General features: G+C 43.8%; 1 protein-coding gene across 4 annotated transcripts in view; it reads right to left on the bottom strand.

Moving 5' to 3' along the window:
- The window catches only part of LOC147032174 (latent-transforming growth factor beta-binding protein 1-like), a 293,202-nt gene that overhangs the window by 203,115 nt on the left and 70,087 nt on the right, over positions 1-20,000 (bottom strand). For all 4 annotated transcript variants that reach the window (XM_085869539.1, XM_085869540.1, XM_085869541.1 and 1 more), the window contains exon 9: positions 14,822-14,899. In XM_085869539.1, the coding sequence (XP_085725665.1) occupies positions 14,822-14,899 (78 nt within the window). The remainder of the gene's footprint in view (positions 1-14,821; positions 14,900-20,000) is intronic.

Here is a 20,000-nt window from a genome sequence, read left to right as displayed (position 1 = left end):
CTGAATGGGTGTTGATTTCAGTGTACCACTGATTATCTGTATCAGTGCTTTAAGGACAGTGTCCATATGTTCTGTGTGGCTGCTCTCTGCCCAAACAGGAAAAAAAGAGCATTCCACTGCAGTGTACACAAAAGCAAGGCTAGCCGTGTGAAGAGCAGATTTTGATCCCCAGCTGATACCCAATTTTTTCCAGATAATGTTTACCCTGGTCTTGATATTTTCTGTGACCCATTTTAGGTGTTCATGGAACCTGAGGCTGCGATCAAGGGTGACTCCAAGGTACTCAGCGAACGGTTCATTCTTGACTGGTTTGCTGCAAAAGGAAAGCTTGAGTTTATTGTTAACCAGTTGGTTGCTGAGATAGAATGTGGTAATTGTGGTCATAGTTGGTTTTGTGTGGAGGTGCCATTAGATGAAGTATTGCTCCATTACCTTTAAGTCCTGGGATAGGTTACGACTGACACTTCAAGGTTGATTCAGGTCAGGTCAGGTATGGGAGCATGTGCCAGAACAGCGCGTCGCTGCGTCCACTTTCCGCCGGTACTCCAGGGGCCTCTGTCTGGCCATCCCCCAGGCAGATGCCAGGCCCATCCCTATCTCCTTGAGATGATGGTCAACCTGTTGCAACCATGAGGCACGTGGTCGGCCCACTGGCCTCCTCCACTCATGAGACTCCCTCGCTGAGAGAATCTGATGAGCAGGATCAGTGTCAGGAAAACGAGCCACATGTCCATACAGCCGCAACTGACACTCACGGACTATGCAGGTAACAAATCTCATCCGAGTCTCTCTCAGCAACCGCTCGTTGGACACAAAATCTGACCAGCGATAGCCAAGGATTCTCCAAAGAGACCTGGTACCAAAGGAATTAAGTCTCCGTCTCAGATCCTTGGTCAGAGTCCAAGTCTCGCACCCATAGAGCAAGACTGGAAGTACCAAGGACCTGAAGACTCGGACTTTCATCCTCCCGCACAGGTACCGGCAGCGCTACACCCCATGATCCAGTGAATCCATGACTCCCCAGGCCCGACCCAGACGTCTGTTGACCTCTGACTCGCAGCCAGCAGAGACATGAATATCACTGCCAAGGTAAGTGAATCTCTCCACGACCTCAACATCCTCACCACAAACAGACACAGACAGGACAGCAGCATCCAAGATGTCACCGAAAGCCTGGATCTTAGTTTTGACCCAAGACACCCGTAATCCCAACGGCTCCGACTCCTCATTCAGCACCTCGAGGGCCCCCAAGAGGATGTCTAAAGTCTCCACAAAGATGACTGCATCATCTGCAAAATCAAGGTCCGAGATCTTGACATTCCCAAACGATGCACCGAAGCTTGATCTCTCCGACATCCTCCCTAGAATCCAGTCCATACAAGTGCTGAAAAGTGTGGGGGCAAGTACACATCCCTGACGAACTCCAGTTACAACTGGAAATAAGTCAGAGATGGGACCACCACACTTTACAGCACTCTCAGTACCAGAGTAGAGTTCAGACATCAGATCGATCAGTTTTGGTGGCACCCCACGAAGACCAAGAATCCTCCAGAGGACATCCCGATTCACTGAATCGAACGCTTTACAGAGATCAACATAGGCTGCAAGCAGCCCCTGCCGAAACTCTCGTCTGCGTTCGGTGAGGACACGAAGTGCAAGGATACGGTCAATCGTTGACCTCTTTGGTGTAAAGCCTGACTGCTCTGGACGCTGGTGCTCAAGCAGATGGTGGCGAACCCTATCAAGAATTATCCGAGCAAAGACCTTGCCCGGCACTGAGAGCAGCGTCACCCCTCGGTAGTTGTTGCAGTCTTGGCGATCACCCTTCCCTTTCCAGAGAGGGACAACAAGGCCCCTCTTCCAGTCAGTTGGGATGATGCCTGTGTTCCAGGCAGAGCACAAAACTGCATGCAATGACACGAGTGCAGCATTTCCACCAGCCTTGAGAAGTTCGGCATGGATGCCACAGATCCCTGGAGCTTTGCCCCATTTCAACTGGTTCACCGCAGCCCATGCTTCCACAAGCAAAGGTGGACCACAGTTGATTCGAGGGTCAGCAACAGGGATTGTAACACCCTTGACGTCCAACTCGACAGCTGGGGGATCAGCCTGGTACAACCGCTCAAAGTAACCGGTCCAGCGGGCCTTCACTTCAGACTCCTCTGTCAAGAGCTTACCACTCTCTGCTCGAACTGCAGTGCTCTGAGGGATGGGCTTGGATGAACGTAATGCGCGAATTCCCCTGTAAGCGGGACGAGAATTACCTGTCCACAGGTGATGCTCTACCCCCTCACAGATTCCTCGCACATAGGCCTCCTTGTCCACCCTCAGTGCACGTACAGTTTTACGCCTCAGCTCCCTGAACAGCTCAGCTCTGCCATTCAGCCTGGCCCTGCGACTCTGGTCAATGGTATCCAGTGTCCCTTGAGAGACAAAATTCTTCTTTGCCCAGTGGTGAGCTCCAAGGCATCCACCGGCAACATCAAGGACGGTGGTCTTGAAGGCGCTCCACAACTCTTCAGGACCCCCCCAAAGCACCCAGACCCCCCAAGTGTCCACTCAGCCTGTTCGCAAACTCCTCAGCTACTCTCTCATCCCTGAGCTTGGCAACATCCAGCCTAGGCTGGGATGGTACCATTCTCCAGGATTTAAGGTGCAGCTTTAGAGTTGCTACAACAAGCCTGTGGTCAGTATTGAGGAAATGAGCACTCCGGTAGACCCTGCAGTTCTGGATCATCCTCCAACGACCGTCAATGAGGACATGGTCAATCTCCTTTGCCACACCGCCAGCGTTGGAATACCAAGTCCAGCGATGAGCTTGTGGGCGCTGAAACCATGAACCAGTCACCCTAAGTCCATGACTTCTTGCAAAGTCAAGGAACTTAGTGCTATTCTGGTTCATAGTTCCTGACCCATGGGGACCAAGACACACCTCATAACCATCCCTATCAGTTCCAGTCGATGCATTGAAATCCCCCAAGACTAGAAGTGTATCTCGTCTGGGGCACTGATCAACCACAGACTCGAGTGTGGCGTAGAACGCATCCTTCATGGTGAGATCACTCGCCTCAGTCGGAGCATAAACAGAGACCAGGGAAATGACACCTAAGGAGTGGCGAATCCTTAACCTCATAATAAGCTCGTTGAGCGGTGTTACCTCAATTATCATTGAGGTCAGCTTATTGGACACAGCTACAGCAACTCCTTGGGTATGGTAACCATCAGAGCGACCAGACCAATAGTAGGTGTAACCACCCACCATTATCTCACCGCAATCCGGTCTCCGAACCTCAGAGAGAGCTGCAATCCCGATGTCCAAACACTTGAGCTCAGATGATAACAGAGACAGATGATCATCTTCTCTTAGGGATAGGACATTCCAGGCACCCACCCGAAGGGACCGCCTCAGGTTAACCCAAGGAGACTGCCGTCTGGTGGACGACACCTCAGCACCACTCCGACACACTCTCCCGCAATCTGACCCAGGGATGTTACCCCGTGGTTTCCCTCCTATCATCAAAGATTGGGGGTCCCGAAGGCTTTGCCCCAATCCCGTCATCCGGTGAGCTGCCCTGCGAAGGGAAGCTGCACAGGAGGTACTCCCACAGAGTGGGTTTTCAGATTTTTCAGGTTGGTTGCTTGGGTAGCAAGGGTAAGATCATCTGAATCGGCAAACTTTCTGGAGGAGTAAACCATTGGGAAGGACCATCATTCAGTCCTTATGGTGCTTGTTTGCTCTCTGAGATAAACCGTATATCTTTGATTGCTAAGCATAGAAGAAAGGAAATGCATTGTCGCATGGCACTGGGAAAGTCTAGCAGCATTCAGCATAAGACCACGTCACCATTCCATATCATACGATAATAAAAGGCAAATTAATGCAACAAGTGTCTTGGGCAGGCATTGGTAACCAGCCTCAATGTGGGTGGTATGTGTTAGTACTTGATCCACAATGCTCCGACAAGGTCTGAAGCCAGTTTGTGCCTTGGGAAGGTTGGGCTCCACCAGCCAGAAGGACATACTTAAACAACTTGTATGTCATAGATAGCAGGGATATGGACAAATATCAAATGGGTCAGCAGCAGGTTTCCCTGACTTAAGGACGGCATTGACTAGCCTCTCTCCAGGTTGATGGTATAACTACAGTTTCATGAATGTAAGTGAAAAGAAAAGCCAACCAATCATGTCTATGAGATCCGAAGTTCTCAAGAATTCTGGATAAATGCCATAAATTCCTGCTGCTTTCCTTCCGTTGGTGGAGGAAAGGCCAGTGTCAATGTCAGCCCTGGTGTAGGGGAAAGAAAGCAGGTATGTAGGAAGAGATGAAGAAATGGTCTTGGAAAGTTCCTCTTAGTTGAGGCAACTTTAGAGTTGAGGAGCAGCCAAGATTCCACAGCATTATCTGGTACTTTGGGAGGTTAATTTTGAGCAGGTGAAGCAGCTCCAAGATGCCATAGTAGGTTCCATGCCTTTCAACTTGCATGAGTGAAATTAAGCTCCTCAGCAGTCTCCTGCCATCTTTGTCATCTGGCCATGTCCAGAGATTCCAAGAGCTCAGATGCAACATCTGGATTCCCAGAAGTTTCATACTATTGGAGGAGTTGGCCATGTGGGATGTTGTTTTTGGCTGCATCTATCAGGATATTGCAGAACTTGCTATCCGTCTTCAGGACAGGGTTGAGGCTGGAGATCTGCTCCTCAACTTCTGTTGTGAAAGCCTCCCAGTTGGATTTCTGAAAATTCCAGTGGGCCTGAGGTTTGGATGTAATCTGGGGAACCTCTATTCCAATGTGGATGATGCTGGTCGATGTTGCCAGGGTGGAAAGTGTGGAAGGATCTTACGGGATGCAGCAAGAGGGCATCCATTACCGTACCCTGGAGACAAAACAGAGGTCTGGATTGTAGTTCTTCCTCCATATAGGTGAATGGAAAGTGCCTGCTTGCTTGACATCATTCAGGATATAGCAATCACCAGTGAAGGCCCAAGCCACCAGTTGTTCACTTGCCTCATCAACTGAAGTATATCCCCAAGAGGTATGATGGCTCTTGAAGTCACCAGCATGAACTTCAGCATGAGCAGTAATGGGTAGTGCTAGAAGGGACCACTTTACTTGAGATGGTTTGTACACGTTGATGATTGTTATGCCCCCAACTTTCACAGTGGCTATGAATACATTATTGGCAGTACATTATTGAAGGATATAAAACTCAGTCTGGTTGTGTCGTAAGTAGGTTGCAATATTCCATACTTCACATGGTGCACTGCTGCAATGAGTTTGAAACCATATATGCGGAGCTTGGAGGCATTGGAGTCATCCTTATCGTGCGTCTCTTGAAGAACAAGAACATCAACATCAAGGTCTTCAGCAGTTTTTGATATGTAGTCACATTTTGCTCATGACATACTTTCCACATTTAATTGGTAGATGCAAAGAGTTTTCCTCATACTCCGAGATGATTTGCCTTGAAAAGCAACTTAACTTTGCTTGCCATTGACATCATGATTGTTCATGGAGTGTACAGATAGTGCTGATCCTCCGTTTTTGCTTACATTGTCTTAGGCTCTTGGAAGGCACTAAAAGAATAGAAGCCTCAAAAAATTTGTTTAATTTTTTTTGTGATGAGTATACTTGCATATTTTTCAAACGGTATATTGTTGCGTGTTTACTGGAAAGATTTGTTTTTAGAAATCAAATCGTGACCTATTCGGCGAGCAGCATAGTTCAGAGGTAACACAGTCACCTTTTAACTGTTTTTGCTGGGTTTACTTTCCAAAGTGACAATAAAATGTCACCCTGGTCTTTCACATGCAGGGCATTGCATCAATGAGTGCCTTGTCTGCTGGAATGGGATAATAATCTGGGGCTCGTTCTGCAAATAGCGGTTGTTGCTTAACATCAAATAACACAAGATCTTCTCTCTTCTTCTTTTTCTTTCAGCTGCTCCCGTAAGGGTCGCCAAAGCGGATCATCCGTATGATCCGCATAGTGATTTGGCACATGTTTTACACCGGATGCCCTTCCTGATGCAATCCTGGTCGCCTCTTACGACACAGGGATATGGTACACCTATTTTAACCGGGGTATACACCGGCCCAGTACACTGGTACTCACTTCACCGACCTCGGAAGGATGACAGGCTGAGGTCAATCCCCTGGTGTATTAATTCAGTGGCCCAACGGGGCTTGAACTCAGGACCTTTTGGATCCCAAGCCACTGCCCTAACCACTGCGCCAACACCAGGCTCAAATAACCCAAGAAGTCTTTTACAAATAAGTGATTGTCAGCATCATAGCCAAATTACAAATTACAGCTCTGACTACTGCGAAGAAGGCAATGGCAAATCATCTGGTGTAATACTTGCTATTGAACGGATTCTGTGGTGTAGAACCTGCTCTCGGGCAGAGCACTGAAGAGAGAATGACTTCTCACATATTACATTACAGTTAATAACTTGAAAATATATTTGATAACTTTTTTCACCCATAAAAAACAGTGGAATGTTATTCTCTTAAGTAATTTTCCAGAATTACTCAAGATAAGTTTTTGTAATATCAATTTAAATGCCAGAATACAAAAAAAAATTACAGACGAGAAAGAAGGAATGGCAAAAAATACAGTTTGTCAATTGAAAGTGGTACATATAGTAAAGTGGATTACTCTCTCAGCACCATTGTTTTACCAACTGCACCGGTGTGTGTGTGTGTGTGTGTGTGTGTGCGTGTGTGTGTGTGTGTGTGCGTGTGTGTGTGCGTGTGTGTGTGCGTGTGCGTGTGCGTGTGTGCGTGTCGTCATAACTCTCCTCTTCTTCATTCTCAAGCTATGACCGCTGGTACTATCATAACTCTCCTCTTCTTCATTCTCAAGCTATGACCGCTGGTACTATCATAACTTTCCTCTTCTTCATTCTCAAGCTATGACCGCTGGTACTATCATAACTTTCTTCTTCTTCATTCTCAAGCTATGACCGTTGGTACTATCATAACTTTCCTCTTCTTCATTCTCAAGCTATGACCACAGGTCCTATCATAACTTTCCTCTTCTTCATTCTCAAGCTATGACCACTGGTCACTGTCTATTCTGCTGAAAAACATTAAAGTGAAATCTTAGTATAAAATCTAAAAACTATACTTTTTTATACAGTGCCTACAGAAAGTCTACACCCCTTTCAAATTTTTCACCTTTTGTTGCCCTATAGCCTGGAATTAAATTGCATTAAATCAGACCTTTTCCGCCTTTATTTACACATCGCAACCCATAACTTCCAAGTGAAAAACAAATTCCACAAATTTCAGAAAATTAATAAAAAAACTACAAAACTAGAATATCTTGGTTGGGTAAGTGTCCACCCCCCTTATAAAAGCAATTGTAAATGAGCTAAGGTGTAACCAATCACCTTGAAACTCACACAACAAGTTAATTGGCCTCCACATGTGTTAAATTGTACTGATTCTGATTATTTCTGCATAAATTCAGCTGTTCCTGAAGGTCCCCTCTGCTGGGTTGTGCATTTTACAGCAAAGACTCAACTATGAGCACCATTTTGCTTTCAAAATACCTCCAGGATAAAGTTGTGGAAAGACACAGATCAGGGATAGATATAAAAATATTTCAAAGGCTTTGAATATCCCTTGGAGCACAGCCAAGACAATCATTAAGAAGTGGAAGGCATATGGCATCAACAAGACTCTGCCAAGATCAGGCCATTCCTCTAAAGTGGATGACCAAGCAAGGAGGATACTGATCAGAGAGGCCAACAAGAAGCCAATGGCAACTTTGAAAGAGCTACAGGCCTTTATAGCAAAGACTACTGACTGTGTGCATGTGACAACAATATCCCAAGCACTCCACAACTCTGGCCTGTATGGTAGAGTGGCAAGAAGGAAGCCATGACTCAAAAAAGCCCACCTTGAGTCCCATTTGAGGTATGCAAAAAACATGCTCCAGAGATTCTGAAGCCATGTTGCAAAAAGTTTTATGGTCTGTGGAAACCAAGATGGAAATTTGGCCAAGATGCAAAACTTTATGTTTGGTACAAACCCAACACAGCACATCAACCAAAGAACACCATCCCAACTGTGATGCAGACATAAACATCCAGACATAAACACCGCCCAGACGCAAACAGTGTCTGGATATGTCCAGAGACAGAGACAGAGACAGAGACAGAGACAGAGACAGAGAGAGAGAGAGAGAGAGAGAGAGAGAGAGAGAGAGAGAGAGAGAGAGAGAGAGAGAGAGAGAGAGAGAGAGAGAGAGAGAGCGAGAGAGAGAGCGAGAGAGAGAGCGAGAGAGAGAGCGAGAGAGAGAGCGAGAGAGAGAGCGAGAGAGAGAGCGAGAGAGAGAGCGAGAGAGAGAGCGAGAGAGAGAGCGAGAGAGAGAGCGAGAGAGAGAGCGAGAGAGAGAGAGAGAGAGAGAGCGAGAGAGAGAGCGAGAGAGAGAGGGAGAGAGATGGAGAGAGAGCTGGAGAGAGATGGAGAGAGATGGAGAGAGAGGGAGAGAGATGGAGAGAGATGGAGAGACATGGAGAGAGAGGGAGAGAGATGGAGAGAGAGAGAGAGAGAGAGAGAGAGAGAGAGAGAGAGAGAGAAAGAGAGAGAGAGAGAGAGAGAGAGAGAGAGAGAGAGAGAGAGAGAGAGAGAGAGAGAGAGAGAGAGAGAGAGAGAGAGAGAGAGATATGCTTTATGAACAACGCACACACACACACACACACACACACACACACACACACACACACACACACACACACACACACACACACTTGGCTGATAATGGCAACAACATAAAAACCATGAATAGCTTTCACCGAAAAACGACATTGCATATATATATATATATATATATATATATATATATATATATATATATATATATATATATATATATATATATATATATATATATATATATATATATCGACTTTTCAGGGATATGTTCACAAACATTAATCTTCATAAACAGCTGCGTGTGACGGGTGCAAAAAAGAATTTGCCTCGGTAATTTAGAAAACACGTCAATATGGCAAGCAGCTGGGAAATTGGGTGCTATTTCACAACAACTCACTCAGGGTGATGGAGCATGAACCACTCGCTCAGGTTGACGGAGCACGAACCACTCGCTCAGGGTGATGGAGCACAAACCAAACACTCAGGGTGATGGAGCACGAACCACTCGCTCAGGGTGAGGAGCATAAACCACTGGCCCAGGGTGATGGAGCACGAACCACTCACTCAGGGTAACAGAGCACAAACTACTCGCTCAGGGTGACAGAGCACAAACCACTTGCTCAGCGTGACAGAGCACAAACCACTCGCTTCTGGTGACTGAGCACGAATCACTCGCTCAGGGTGATGGAGCACGATCCACTTGCTCAGGGTGACTGAGCATGAATCACTCACTTAGGGTGACGGAGCACAAACCACTCCCTCTGGGTGACTGAGCACGAACCACTGGCCCAAGGTGACGGAGCACAAACCACTCGCTAAGGGTGACTGAGCATGAATCACTCACTCAGGGTGACGGAGCACAAACCACTCCCTCTGGGTGACTGAGCACGAACCACTGGCCCAAGGTGACGGAGCACAAACCACTCGCTAAGGGTGACTGAGCACGAATCACTCGCTCAGGGTGATGGAGCACGATCCACTCGCTCAGGGTGAAGGAGCACAAACCACTCGCTCTGAATGACGTGGCATGGAAAAGCATCCACAGTGAGTGAACGATTCACTCAGAGAATATTGTGCAGTTCAGCTATCGACTGTATGGCTTTCAGCAAGTGGCTGAAGCACTAATGTAAGTGCTCCAATTAAAAGGTTGATCAGGAACAGTTGGCCAGGCTGTCACTGCATGTCATATCGGATCCCTTTAACTTTAAAGCCGGTCTTCACCGCGCACGCAGTTGTTAATGAAATAAAATGAATTTGTCCAAATAATGACTTATCCACAAAAGAGTTTCTGCTTAATGCAGAACAACCCTGGAGACATCGCAAAGTTCAATCGCCCACCATCTTGCCTGCTCGTCTGTGCACTCATCATGTGGTACATCGGTTCGGGGTCCGCGCAAACGTTATAACGTTTTTTTTTTTTAAACCAGATTTGCTTTGATTCCCAGCACAGCACCTTGCAGAACCTCTAAAAATATAGACACAGATTTGGCAGACGCTGTGGATCGGCAGTCCCTCTGGGAGATGGGGTGCAAGATCAGGCAGGGAATACATTAAGTCATTTGACTCAATGAAGCGAGTTAATTTTGGCACATACCGAAATTTTTTGTTCACTCAATATAATTATCCAACCAGTACAAAAAGATAAGTTTTATGCTTTGGAAATTTCACATTTTCTTGTGCATCTGTGGAGAAGGAGGGAACCTATCCTTGCTTGCTTAAAGTAATTTGGTACATTGGCTTAGTTAAAGGACTTGTTATTTCTTTAAATTATCAGATTTCACAACAGATTTTGCCACATATTTAGTCCGGAAGATATCCAATTCTCAAAACCGAAATAATATTTCGATGATATACTTCAATGAGACCGTGACAGTAGATCGTGGAAAATTGGATCATATAATGTATGAAATTGCTCCAAGCTCCAATTTTGAAAACTATAGTACTGACAAAAGTGATGCATACAGCGACTTGTTGCTATGATAAACAGTCGTTGTATAATATGAGTGAGGAAAGTGAAAAACAAAAAACTTTATCGTTAAGAAATCGTTGCAGCCTGTTCCAAGTCAAGGCAGGGTTGAGCAGGCTAAAAAAAAAGCATGGCAGCTTCGGACCCCCCAGCGAGGTTACCCAGGAAACGCCTTAAGACCCCAGAGAGCGAGGTGGATGAGGATCGCTCGATGAAAGATTTAATTAAATCAGGGCGTTAATTATTTTCAAAAGGGGTGGTTTATTTAACCCAAACACATAATTTTCACCCTTGCACTTCCTCGGGGTTTTCATAGTTTGCATGTAAAGTTTCAGGCTGCTTGGTTTTATAGTTTTGGAGTTATTGCGGAGACACACTGACACAATGACACGCATTAACATTTACTGGGAAAGATATAAAAAAAAATCCAAGTGGTCTCTAAATAGTCAAGCGTCTAAGCTGGCTAATCTGTCTGAAGGGTGAAAGGGGTCTAAATGGTGTTAAGGTTCAAGATGGACGAACGGTCTTCGGGGTCTTTTGCGTCCTCGATGTCTTTGTAGTTCTCTGGGTCTTTTGGATCCCCTGGGTCTTTGGGATTTTTGGGGACATTTGGGTCTTTTGGCTCCTTGGAGAATTTTTGAGTCATCAGGGTCTTCAAGGGACTCAGCAGTCTGAAGCCACAAAACGTACATTCTAATAGTACGTAATTAATAGATGTATGTGTGAAGTCAGGGTGCAATTGACTTTCAAACAGTACGTAATTAATAGACATATAGTCACACAGCTTCACTGTGAAAGGAACATTTCCATAGGATGTAATTTATAAACTTTTGCGTCGTCTACACCAACATTCAAAACAGGATGTGATTATTCGGCATATAGTCATCACGGACTGAATGACTGACTCACGGCCAGACGGCTGGACGGACTGACCGTGCTTTTCATTTTTATATATTTGGACTCGTACATTACCCATCAAAGGGTGGAGGAGCTCCTTGTCAGCCAACAGCCATTCATATCTAGTCCCCAACTGTGTCTGCAGATGTCCTCTTGCAGTTGGGTTACTTTTTTTAGGAGGTTGGTGGCAGGATTTGCACTCCTGCCACCGTAAAACACTTCATTCCATAAAACCGACAAATGCAAAGAAAACTGAAAACCCACTCCATGCGATTCCTGTACTGCTACCCTTTGCAGGACAGCTCACTGGATGACAGGATTGGGACAAAGCCTTTGGGGTCCCAATTCCTTGATGGTAGGAGGAAAAGCATGTGGTAAACTACCTGGGTCAGATTGAGGTGATGTGTGGCACAGTTGTGCTGAGGTGTCGTCCACCAGATGGCAGTCTCCTTGGGTTAACCTGAGGCGTCCCTTTGGGTGGGTGCCTCGATTGTCCTATCCATGAGAGGATGATCTCCTATCTCTGTTGTCATCTGAGCTCAAGCATTTGAACATCGGTATTGCAGCACTCTGAGGTTCGGAGACCGGATAGTGGTGAGATCATGGCAGGTTGTTACACCTACTATTATTCTGGTCACTCTGATGGTTACCATGCCCAAGGAGTTGCTGTAGCTGCTTCCAATAAGCTGACTCCACTGATAATTGAGGTAACACCATTCATTGAGCGTATTATGAGACTCAGGATTCATCACTCCTTCGGTGTCATTTCCCTGGTCTCTGTATATGCTCCGACTGAGGCGAGTGATCTCACCGTGAAGGAATCATTCTATGCCACTCTCAAGTCTGTGGTTGATCAGTGCCCCAGACGAGATACTCCCCTAGTCTTGGGGGATTTCAATGCATCGACTGGCACTGATAAGGATGATTATGAGACATGTGTTGGTCCCCACGGGTCTGGAATTGTGAACCAGAATAGGTACATTTTATTACATTTTGGCTGAGTAAACTTACACATGCAATTCTGACATGACAAAATAGCACTACCACGTGTTGCTTTTCCCTTGATATTCAGCATAGAATGAGGCACATGCATTGAATAGCATGTATTACATCATGATCAGAGCAACAAATTAATATTGATGATTGTGCATGCATGCCATAAGACAATCGATCCAACACTCACATCCTACTATATTGGAGTTATTAAATTTACAGGCAACAATATTTAGTTATGTCAGTGCTAATTTGAGGCCAGAAAGGTACACTTAATCCGACCTCTGATACGTGGTTGATGGATCAAAGTGGAACAATTTGTAGAGAAAAATGGTTAAATATGACTTTTGTAGATGTGTAGCACAGTAGACACCTCAATACAGCACTGTAGTACACACAGGAAGTGGTCTCTTTTTCTAGTTTGGCATGACAAAGTGTGCCTGTGAATCGTCACGATTTTCCAAACGACATGTAAATTACTTTGCTGTAAATGTGCACATGACGCATGGCTACAAACACATTTTACCTTTTTGGAGGTTTTAGAGGCAATAAATATCAATATTAAAATCTTTCTTTAGCCCTGTACTGTAGCCAAAGAGACTTTTAATCTTCCTTGTGTTGCATGGTCAATGTATCAAAGCAGAGAGTAGTTCTGAACACATTACTGTAGTACACACAGAGTGAAGGCTGCATCATCTGGTACGGTGACGACAGTATAAATGTTTACTGCATGTGTATCTTTCAAAGTATTTATCTGCTGTTTAAAATGTAGATCTGATTTATTTTTAATGTAGCAGATTCCAGTGAAGAATGGGTGAGGAAAGAGTAGGCTATATCCTGTGGCAAATAGGACAGCAGAAGCAGGGACCTGTGGAATCTCTCTTCTCCTACTTCCACCACCTTACCCCTCTCTCAACCCTCACTCTCTCCACCTCCCTCTTTCAAACTCTGTCCCCCCAACCTCCATTCACTCTGTTCCATTCCTTCCCCTCACTCACTCATTCCCCCTCCCCTCACTCATCCCCCCCTCACTCTGTCCCTTCCCTCCCCTCACTTATTCCCTTCTCCTTCCCCTCACTCTGTCCCCAAGCCTGGGGTTGAATTAACAGTTCAGATGGCTGGCTTATGATCTTAGGGTCTTTAGTTCAAGCCCATGTTCCTATTGAAATAACATCAGGTGGGTTGACTCAGCCTGTCATCCTTCTGAGGTCGGCAAAATGAGTACCAGCTTACTGGTAACAGGGGCACTGCACCAACAGCACAGCCATGCTTCCAGAAAATGATGCAAGCTGCAGCAACGAGGTTGCATAAGAAACAACACCACCCCCTTACTCTGTCCCCCTGCCCTCCCCTCTTTCTCCTTCTCTCCCTCCCCCCCCAACCCCTCGACCTTCCTGCATCCTCTGCCCATCCCCACATCGTGTTTAACCAGAAATGCCGATTAAAATGCGTTTTACCTTTTAATACATCAACATCCACACGATGTTCTTCACGTTTTTTGCAAGAGAGTCTGAAGCATGATGAGAAATGAAATTAGAAATTGAATTTTCATTATGATAAAGCCATGAGAGAGTCAGAAAGCGCTAGCCTTACAAAACAGGCCGATGAAACATCAGACCTACACAGAGTATATAAAGTGTGGTTGGAGTCAGGTTAACTGTCCAACAATGGGTGGAACTTGCATGCATGCATGCACACACAGACAGCCGGACACATGCACGGACACTCGGACACACACGGCTCCTTTTATAGTATATACTTAATTTGGCAGGGCTGTTAAAATCATGTTCTGAGCTAATAAACAATGAAAAGAAAATCTAAACAAGTCTTCTCAAGTCAATAATTTTGGGTAAAAACAGAACCAAGGGAAAGACAAATCATTCTTTGGTCTCCATGTTCTCTTGATTACGGAAGCACCTTTCTGAATCTGTTTAGTCATATTCTTTGCCCAACTACTTTGGGAAGGCAAGCCATTTCCAATTAGTTATTTTGTGAAATCAATTATTTTGCGACTCTCAATGTTTTATTCTCTTTTTGATTCTGATTCAGTTCACCTATGTCATTCCGCATTACCTTATTTGTCAGATTTTCCTGTACACTCACATATTCTTTGTCAACTTGTCCTTATTTTGCCCTTGTCACTCACACATGTGCCTACTTTTATATTGCCTGTTAGTTTCTTGGCCAAATTCTCCATTCCTCGTCCACCAGTTTCTCTCAGCTGCATTGCTGAGGTCTTGGCCTCTTACGCCTCAATCTCCATACAAACAACAACAAAACAAAACCCCGAAAAAGTATACCTGTGCAATAGGTAGCGTTCTCCTTCCTGTACCCATGTGGACACCTTATAAGTTGTCGATGCATCATCAGCGGGTGATCTGAGGAACAGGTGAACAAATTTCAATGAGACCTCTGCACAAGCATGCTAAGCCTGTGTTAGAGCAGGAGACCATATGGTGCACAGATTTAGCAAAGTACATTTGTCAGTGAGTGTCCAACACAATGCATCAGGCTGAGCAAATAAACGAGCACATAGAAGAAAAGAAATTGGCAGAGACATTGATACACATTTCTTTACTAGGCCTCTGAAGTGAGAGGGTTTTCACTCCATGCAGGTGACAAGCAGTTGTGTGGCTGTGGTTAAGCTCTCAGTGTGTTCGGCACATGCTTTAATCAGCCATTTTCCTATTGGTGAATAGAGCCAAGGCATTGCTGCTGTGTGCACCAAAAACTCTGCAACAATAACTCCACTTGTACTGGGAGTACATTCGTTCTCATTCAGTCACGAATGTGGAAAGCATAAGCTCAAATCCATGGTAAGAAAATGATTTCACAAATTTTAGCTTTGCACTCATGAAGTTAAAATGGACTCTGACATTATTACATGTATAACTGCCAATTTACCGTGATTAAAATTTGTTTGTTTTTTTCTGGAATTTCATTCCATTAATTGTATTTTTGCACTGATATTGGCAGCAAATTTCAAAATGTGTTTTAAAACTCTTGTAGAAAGTTGAATTTTTTTTTTTCAGAAACTACGTACTCATGGCATGTGACAAAGCTAACATTTATAATGCAAACTATAAAAGCAATGTTCAATTTGTTCAATGTGAATGCATGTGGTAACTCCCTGAGAGCTCGATCATAAAACTTCTGAAAAGTTTCTGGAGGATACAGTATGTATGTATGTATATATATATATATATACATATATATATATATATATATATATATATATATATATATATATATATATATATATATATATATATATATATATATATATATACATACACACACGCGCACGCGCACATGCACACACAGGACATGTGTGTATGTTTGGCAAATAATATTAAAGAATTTACCTCACTAAAATAATTAATTGACCATTATTATTATTATTATATCAAATGCAGTGCAATAGGAACTTGGTCTCATGAAAACCAACCAAACTTAAATAAAAGGTGATGATGGAGTCTAAAGACATTCTCACAAGACCTGTTCAAACAATTAGCCAAATATCCTTTGTTTAACATGATGGAAAAAAAAAACCTTCTCAGCACGTTCCACAAAATCTTCCTTTGGTGCATAAATTCTTGCAAATCAAAATAGCTGAGATGAAAAGACTTTGGAAACCTATTTTAATTGGCACATTGCTACCTGGAAAGGTGTGCAAGACTACCGGGAAACTGATATCATCAACTTTATGATATACCTTTGTGCTAAAGCCATTCTGTCCAACTCCAACCAACACATCCAGATATGCAGCACCTGTACAATCATTACCACTCCTGTTTGTAATCAGGCTATCTGGATAAATCTTGTGAAGCTGCCTATCAAAAAAATCATACAGTAGTTAACCACACAAATATCATCTATACAATGACATGTATGAGATATTGTTTCAGATAATCCTAATTTTTTTTTCCTCCTTCATCAGTTTCTGCAGAAAGGAAAATTCACAGAAAACAAGAAAAAGAGCAACCAGAGATTGCAGACCCTTGCCAGGACTTGTTTTGTGTGGTGTATTTTGTGTGGAATTTGTGGACTGGTGTCAAGGAAGAAGTTTCAGGAACTGAGTGGCGTGCTGACGAAGAGGGGAGTGTCATTGAAGCTGAAGGGAAAGGTGTATGCTACATGTGTGAGGAGTACAATGATTTATGGGAGTGAGACATGGGTACTGAACATAGAGCAGCAACAAAGGCTGGAAAGGGTCGAAATGCTAATGGTTCGGTGGATGTGCTGAGTATCGTTGAGAGAGAGGAAGACAAATGATGACTTGCGGAAGATGATGGGAATAGAGTCTGTGATGGATGTTGTGAAGAGAAACAGGTTGAGATGTTTGGGTCATGTGTTGAGGAAGGATGAATGTGACTGGGTGAGAGGAGTGTTGGAAATGAGTGTAGTAGGAAGTGGAGGACGGGGAAGCCCAAGAAAATCTTGGCTAAAGGTGGTGGAAGAAGAAATGTGGGCAAGGGGATTAAGAATGGGAGATGCAGAAAATAGGGCAAAGTGGAGAAGATTGTCATGGGGCCCGCCATGTCATGTCATGGGTCATAACCCCTGATTTAGCAGGGAAAATGGCCTTAAAATGCTTGTTGTTGTGTGTTGTATTTGTGTACTGGTGTGTTACGTAATTATTAAGAGACATAATTAAAACTGCCACTTTATAAACTGCTGGCAGCGATAACCGGGTACCAAGACGTCCCACTTGGATGCAACCCCGCTTTGGCTGAACACCTGACCCTGACCATTACGTTTTCTATATTATTATTCAATTGAATTCAGAATTGGATTAAAATAAATTCAATTCAAATCAAATGGAAGACCAAATAGGTACAGTCCTGCATTGGAGTCTTCAGAAGGAACCCATCCATTCCATCCATTGGGACCACACTCTGTCCAGAGCATTGGTGCTGCCAAGGCAGTCTTCTGGGCTATTGGGCATAATCCTGGACGGCTCGCCACTCCGATGTAGGATACTCAAATGGTACAATCATCCCAGCAAGCTGGTACTCATTTTTCTGACCTCAGAAGGATGACAGGCTGAGTCAACCACACCTGGTGTTAATTCAGTGGCCAACGAGGTTCAAACTCATGACCCAAAGATCCCAAGCCAGCCACCCTAACCACTAAGCCAACGCCAACTTCATGAATTACCTTGCCTGTGAAACACCAGCATGACAGTTTATAGCTGGGTCGAGTCCAACCCAGGCTAGGCAGCTTCGAGTATGAGTGTGCATACCTCTCGGCCATACTGTCAGCCAATGAAAGAACTAATGCAGGAAGATGGTATGGCTAGTTTAATGTCTATCCGAGGGATGACACACATTGATGAACCACCTTGCCTGTGAAACACTGGGATGACTGAACATGCAAAAAGCAAAGATGAAGTAATCAGGAGGAATCTGGATAGGATTCACATTTCAGCTGCTCCTCCTCTACCCTCAAACTCATCCAGGCACAGCCAAGTGAGCCTTATTCAAAACAAATAAATAAATAAATAAAAATAATAAAAAAGAACCCAGATCAAAAATATTAAATAATTCTGGCTACCAGACCATGTATCCGATCAAGTTGAAATTTACAATCTGCATTCCTTATCACGCCTGGATCATAATTCTGAAGTTTCACATTGATTGATTAAGCAGTTCCAGAGAAAACATTATTTAATACTTTTATTGATTAATACAGTGACCAAACCATGTGACCTATTAATTATTCCTGAACAAACTTGAACACCCAAGGCTTGGGGAACATTTGTGTGAAGTTTTCCCTCGATCTGTCCAGCCATTCTGGAGAAGATTTTTTTTTAGAAGTTTTAGGGTAAATCCAATATGGCTGCCAAACCATGTGACCAATGATGTCATATGTGTGAACAATTTTTTCCTCATGGATAAGCGGTCAAACGTGTAAAGTTTTGCCTCAATCTGTTCAGCCACTTCAGAGAAGAAGATTTTTTTAATGTTTTTTTTTTTTTTAACAATATGGCTGCTGAATCACGTGACTGATGACATCATCAATTTTTTTTTGTGGCCCATTTTATCCTGAGATGACCCTCAAAAATGTTCATACTATTCAGATGTAGCGTTCAGATGCATACTACATATGCAATTATGATGTCCTAACGAAGGCACTTATGACGTCATTAAAAAATATATCACTCATTCCCCATGTGGAGTACTTGCTATGTACCAAGTTTCAATTTTTTCCTTGGTGCGGTTTCAGAGATGCAGAGGTCCAAATTTTTCCAACATGGCTGCCACACAATGCAATATATGATGCATTAATTATCATTACAACATTCTACATGAGTAATCGTACCTATGGTGAAAATTGTCTCAATCTGACAAGCGGTTGTAGAGAAAAACATGAAAGTTCAAACAAACAAACAAACAAACAGACCCAAATTCAATACCCTCTCCTTCGGCGAGGGTAACAAGAAAAATGTCCGCTAGTAGAGGGAGTCATGTACACTTTCCCCATCACATCAGTCGGGGACATGAATTGCAAAGCAATTCTCGCTCTTGTTACATTTGGGAATGTTAAATTATTATTACATGTTCACTGCATACAGTTGAAGAAAGTTATAAATCGAAGAATGTAAAGTAAAAGCAATCGGGAAAAAAGGGGTGGGAATAGGGAATGGAAGGTGTTGGGAGGGTGGGGTGATTCACCGGATGGGTTTTAGGATTGCTCCCCATCTGTCCGTCCGTCTGTCTGTCTGTCCATCCCACCTGTGGTTTTTCAGACTTTTTTTCCCCCCAAATCCTTCAACATATTAAACTAAAACTTGGTACATGGCCTTTTCATGATAAGTTATAGAACAAGTTGAAGTTTCTTGGCATTATTTTTCTACCTTTCACAGAGTTATGCCCTTTTTAAACTTCGAAAATATCACATGTAACATATTATGCATGGGTCCGTGTACAGTGACTCCACCCCCACTACTTTACACCCATTGGGTGGCCAGCTGGCCTGATTCCACCCCAATAAAATCATGTGCTGCCATTGTATGAAGCAGCACAGATCGGCAGGCCTCAGGCCCTAAGTCTGAGTGTTAGTCCCTGGCCCAGTGCAATTGGAATGATCCCAGGTATATAACCACGACGTATTATATACTGTATGCACATAAGCCATACGCATGTTTTTGCTTCATGTATGTGCATCGAGTTATTTTTAATACGAAATTGGTAAAGCCTAGAAATGAACGAAACACGTTCATTTCTCGGCTTTAGCGACTTTAGCGATTAAAAAGTTCTTCTTCATTTTGTTCCAGTTTCAGCTCGAGCGTGGATTAAAGAAATTTAATTTTTATCTCCAGTTTGTTGTCCTAGTTGTGTTTATTGGTTTCTTGTCTATAAAAGATATCAGTGAATAAAAATCACTTTTCTCCATATTTTGCCAAATAGACACAATCACAGTGGGTGTATAGGGTTTCTTCTTATTCATTGGGACAGGTAGGGGACATGTCTTGCA

Source organism: Eptatretus burgeri, chromosome 2, assembly GCF_056783735.1.
Source record: "Eptatretus burgeri isolate ZD-2024b chromosome 2, Ebu_testis_v1, whole genome shotgun sequence".
NCBI classification, from domain to species: domain Eukaryota; kingdom Metazoa; phylum Chordata; class Myxini; order Myxiniformes; family Myxinidae; genus Eptatretus; species Eptatretus burgeri.
This window is presented reverse-complemented; position numbering and strand designations above follow the sequence as displayed.